This window comes from Pteropus alecto, unplaced genomic scaffold (genome assembly GCF_000325575.1).
Source record: "Pteropus alecto unplaced genomic scaffold, ASM32557v1 scaffold321, whole genome shotgun sequence".
Lineage (NCBI taxonomy): Eukaryota > Metazoa > Chordata > Mammalia > Chiroptera > Pteropodidae > Pteropus > Pteropus alecto.
The window spans coordinates 183,839-189,259 of NW_006431044.1; the positions used below are offsets into that span (position 1 = coordinate 183,839).

The 5,421-nt window shown below is 43.8% G+C and overlaps 1 protein-coding gene across 2 annotated transcripts in view; it reads right to left on the bottom strand.

The window, feature by feature from the left end:
- LOC107196269 (putative uncharacterized zinc finger protein 814) overlaps positions 1-4,325 on the bottom strand; it is a 13,753-nt gene extending 9,428 nt beyond the window's left edge. For both annotated transcript variants that reach the window (XM_025051851.1, XM_025051845.1), the window contains exon 1: positions 4,155-4,325. In XM_025051851.1, the coding sequence (XP_024907619.1) occupies positions 4,155-4,188 (34 nt within the window). In that variant the 5' untranslated portion in view covers positions 4,189-4,325. The remainder of the gene's footprint in view (positions 1-4,154) is intronic.
- Between the last annotated feature and the right edge of the window lie 1,096 nt (positions 4,326-5,421).

Consider the following 5,421-nt stretch of genomic DNA (forward strand, 5'->3'; position numbering starts at 1 on the left):
ACATACAGTGGAGAAAGAAAAGCCTCTTCAATAAATGGTGCTGGGAAAACTGGAAAGCCATCTGCAAAAGAATGAAATTAGACTGTTGTCTATCATCACACACCAAAATTAACTCCAAATGGATTTAGGACCTAAATATAAGACCTGAAACAATAAAATCCATATAAGAAAACACTGGAACTATACTCAAGGACCTTGGATTTATAGAGGATTTTATGAATTTGACCTCAAAAGCAAGGGAAGTAAAAGCTAAAATAAATGAATGGGACTATGTCAATCAAAATAAAAAAGCTTCTGTTCAGCAAAACAAATAGTCAACAAGGTAAAGAAACAACCATCCGAATGGGAAAATATGCTTGCAAGCAATGCCTCCGATAAGGGCCTAATATACAAAATATACAAAGAAATCATACAACTCAACAACAACAAAAAAACAATGCAATCAAAAAATGGGCAGAGGACCTGAACAGACTCTTCTCCTTAGAGGACATACAAATACCCAACAAATATATGAAAAGATGCTCAACACCGCTAGCTATTAGGGAAATGCAAATCGAAACCACAACGAGATACCATCTCACACCTGTTAGAGTAGCTATAATCACCAGGACAAGTAATAATGATGGAGAGGATGCGGAGAAATAAAAACTCTCATACACTGCTGGTGGGACTGCAAATTGGTAGAGTCACTATGGAGAACAGTATGCAGTTTGCTCGAAAAGTAAGAATTGATCTACCATATGATCCAGCAATCCCTCTACTGGATATTCACCCTAAAAACTTGAAAATTCGTATTCATGAAGATATTTGTCCACCAATGTTCATAGCAGCACTATTCACAGTGGCCAGGACATGGAAGTGTCCTACGATAGATGACTGACTAAAGAAGCTGTAGTACATATGTACAATGGACTATTACTCAGCCATAATAGTCCGTTTGCAACAACATAGACGGACCTCGAGATAATCATGCTAAGCAAAATAAGCCAGACAGAAAAAGTTGCAAAGCACATGATATCACTTATATGTGGGACATAAATCTAAAAGCAACGGAGGAACTGGACAAACAAACAGAGACTCATGGACTCATGGACATGAAAAATAGACTAATGGTTACCAGAGGGTAGGGGGTAGCGGACAAGAGGGGTGGTAGATGGGGTGAAGGCAGTCAAATATAGAGGGGAAGGGGGAGGGTGAAGTGGGTAAGGCAGTCAAATACAGAGGGGAATGGGGAGGGTGAAGTGGGTAAGGTGGATCAAATATATATGGTAGCTGAAGGAAACTTGACTTTGGGTATTAAACACACAGTGGAATATATAGATGTCAAATTTTAATGTATACCTGACAATTATATAATTATATTAACCAATGTTACCCCAATAAACTTAATTAAAAAATAATTATACACAAGTTAAAACAAAAAAAGAAAGATTTCAAATATCGTCCCTTTATATATACTTCAGGGTGTAAGAAAAATTAAGATCAAAGAATGCAGAAGGTAGCAAAACCAACCTCAGAGCATAAATAATTGAAAAAGAAACAAGAAAAACAAAAGAGATCAATGAAACTAAGACTCTATTTTTTGAAAAGATAAAAAAAACCTGACAGCTAAACTCACAAGAAATGACTCAAAATCAGAAGTGAAAAAGGAACATCACAACTGTTATCAGAGTAATACGATCAATCAGAAGACACTAGTATGAACACTTAAATTCCAGCAAATTGGATAATTATAAGAAATGAATAAATTCCTAGAAACATACAAAGGATCAAAACTGATGAGGAAGAACTAGAAAATCTGAAGAGACCTATAACTGGTAAGGATATCGAATCAGTAATCAAAAATCTCCCAACAGGGAAAAACCCAGGACCAGATAGAATTCTACTCAGGAATAAATTTAACCTAGGAAGTGAAAGCTCTGTATTCTGAAAATGATAAACTGTGAAAAAATTGAAGAAGTCACAAATAAATGGAAAGATATCAAGTGTTCTTGGATTGGAAGTATTAATATTGTTACAATGTCCATTTTACCCAGAATGACGTATGAATTCTATGCAACTCATATCAAAATTCCTAGGACACTTTTCACAAATATAGAAAAACCAATCCTGAAATTTGCATAGAACCACACACACACAAAATCAATAGCCAAAGCAATCTTGTGAAAAAGAACGAAGCTGGAGGAATTCTACTTCCTGATTTCAAAACATTACAAAGCTGTAAGCAGTCAAACACTGTGGCATCTGCATAAAAAATATGATTCATGGAACAGAAGAGAGCGCACAGGTTGATTAGGGAACCGAAAACACGAAATGGGGAAACGGTAGTCTCTTCATTGAATAGTGACGGGAAAACTGGATATTTATGGGCCAAATAAAATGAAACTGGAACCCAATCTTACACGACTCACAATAATGAAAAGGAACTTGAATGTAAAAATAAATGTAAGACCTGAAATAGTAAAACTTTCAGAATAGAGAAAAAGCCCTTTAACAATGGAGTGGTGGATGAGTTTTTGGATATGATGCCAACAGCACAGACAAAGAAAGCAAAAAATAAACAAGTGGGAATACACCAAACCAAAAAGCTTCTGCACAGCAAAGGGAAGCAATCAATAAAATGAAAAAAGGCAATCTAAGGAATAAGAGAAAATTTTTGCAAAAGAAATATCTCATAAGGGACTAATATCCAGAATATATAAAGAACTCACACAGCTCAACAACAAAAAAACAATCTAATTAAAAATGGGCAAAGAACCTAAATACACATTTATCCAAAGACACACAAATGGCCAAGAGATTTATGAAAAAGTGTTCAACATCACTAACATCAGGGAACTACAGATTCAAAATACAGTGAGATATCGCCTCATACCAGTTAGGATGGCTATTATCAAAGAGACAACAGATAACAAGTGTTGGTCAGGATGGAGAGAAAAGGAGACTCTCGTACCCCATTTGCCACAATCTAATTCGGGACAGCCATTAAGGACAACAGTAACTGAAGTTCATCAAAAGTTTAAAAACAGAACTACCACATGGTCCGACAATCCTGCTGCTGCATATACGACATGCAAAAGAAATAAAATCAGTACCTCAAAGAGATATTTGTGTTCCCATGTTTCTTGCAGCATTATTCACAAGAGCCAAGATACAGAAACAACCTACGTATCTGTCTACAGATGGATGGGTAAGTAAAGCTTGGCACAGAGACACAATAGAGTATCATTCAGCAAGGAAAAAGAAAATCATGCATTTTTGACAACACTGATGAACCTGGAGGGCACAGGGCAAAGTGAAATAAGGCAGACAGAAAAAGACAAATACTGTACGGTATCACTTATATGTGGAATCCTAAGAAAAAAGAAAATTGAACCATGCAAACGAGCAGAATGCCAGGGGCAGAGGTGAGGGGAAGTGGGCAGACACCAGCCAGTTGTAAGATTAAGCTCTGAGTATCTAATGTAAAACGTGGTGCTGACAGTTGAAGATGCTGTATTGTTTACTCAATATTTTTAAAGACACTAGGTATTAAGCGTTCTCTCACATATGAAAAAATAAAAACAGTCATCGCCACTTATCCAAGGACATGTTCCAACACCCCCAGTGGATGCGGGGAAAAAAGCCGACATGTGAGGTGCAGCGTGTGCTAATGCACTTGACTGTACTAATCATTTCACAAATGACGCATTTTAAATACGTACACATTATTTGACAATTACACCTCAAGTAGGCTAGAAAAAGGAAAAGATATCTAAACGCAAATAGGACCCTACAGGACAGTCTTGGAAAACAGCCAGCGGTCCTGATAAGTAATGCCTGCCAGTGCCTGCGCTTGCACTGTGGGCAGAAACGAGGAAATGTCACACAAAGAAACAAAACCTGGGCCCAAGAAGTGTCATCTATCTGACACGTGACCCAGCCAGGGAGACGGCACACGAGGTGCAATCCGTTGGGCTCCCGGCCAGACTACGACCTCGCACCCTCCCGGGGGAGCACTCGGTGCGGCAGGTCCTGGGGCTGCAGGAGAGGACAGGGCGCTGTGGACAAACCAAACTTGTTCCCCCAGGACAGAGGACAGCGCCCCCTGGGGACAGGGGGAAAGGGGAACCGCAAAGTCAGGTCCAGGTCACAGGGGAGCGAGAGGGCCTTACCCTGCGAGGACACGAGTGCAAAGTTCTCCAGCATCACAGCGAGGTACAGGCGTCTCTGCGCCTCATCCAGCAGGCGCCATTCCTCCCGCGAGAAGCTCACGGCCACGTCCGCAAAGGTCACAGCCACCTGTCAGGATTCACACCGATGAAGCCAGGAGCAGCCTTGCCCCGGGACCCCACAACCCGACTCCTCATAGGACCCCCCCACGTCCGCCCACTCCACAGCTCCCCGCTGGCGGGGGACACCAGGCCCCGGCGTCCGCGCCGCCCGCTGCCTCCTGCCCCCCGTTACCCACGGGGCCAGCTCTCAGCAGCGACAGGCGGCAGGGAGGGGTGGCAGAAAAGTGCCATCTAAGCTCTGGGCCAGGCCTGCACAACTCCATCCTTCCTGCCAAGCGAATCCCCTGGGGTCTCCCACATCGTGTCTCCAAGACACAGCCAAACGTGGCTCCTGCTGCACCCAGAAGTCCCCAGCCAGGGTCCGGGGACCATCAGCTCCCCCTTCCATTCCCGCACTCAGCATCACCCGCACCCCGCATCGCTCCTCACCCTCACCTGGTCTGCAGGGCCCTGCGACCCCTGTCCGGAGCTGCAGAAAAAAAACACCCTAGACCTTGTCACCACTGCCACCAAACCTTGCATTGCCCCTTCACGACATCCGTGACTGCACCTTGGTCCACGCAAGAGCTGCCCATTGAAATGTCTCCATCCTGGACCCTTCCCCAGATTTCCAGAGCTGTGTGTCCAGCTGCCCCCTTCAGCCTCCACTCACTCAACTCAGAAATGACTCAGACTCTGGCCAGGGCCAAACCAACTTCGGATATTCCAAAGGAAAATTAACCTCCCACCCAGTCCTCAGCTGCTCAGACCAAAACCCCTGGGTTGTCCCCAACTCCTCCTTTATATCCCTCCCGTACGACATCCAGCAATCCACATGGCCTTCTTTAAAAATGGACTCCACCCCCACCACTGCTGGGTTAGAGGAGCCGCCTCCTCCAGGCTCCCTTTCCTGCTCCTTGCGGTCTGTCCTCCCGGAGGGGACAGAAAGACCTATTCCGACCTGGGGGAGACCATCCCCCGCTGACTCCAGACTTCCAATTAGATGCCCAAATTATCAGTCGACCACTTCACGGCCTGATGACTGGACACGTGCTCTTTGTTCCCAACAGAACGGACACCCGCGGTGCCAGGTCCCTGACATGTCGCGAAGCATTCCGTATGCTGTCCTCTGGCCCTCCATGAACCTTCCTCACACTTAACACCGGAT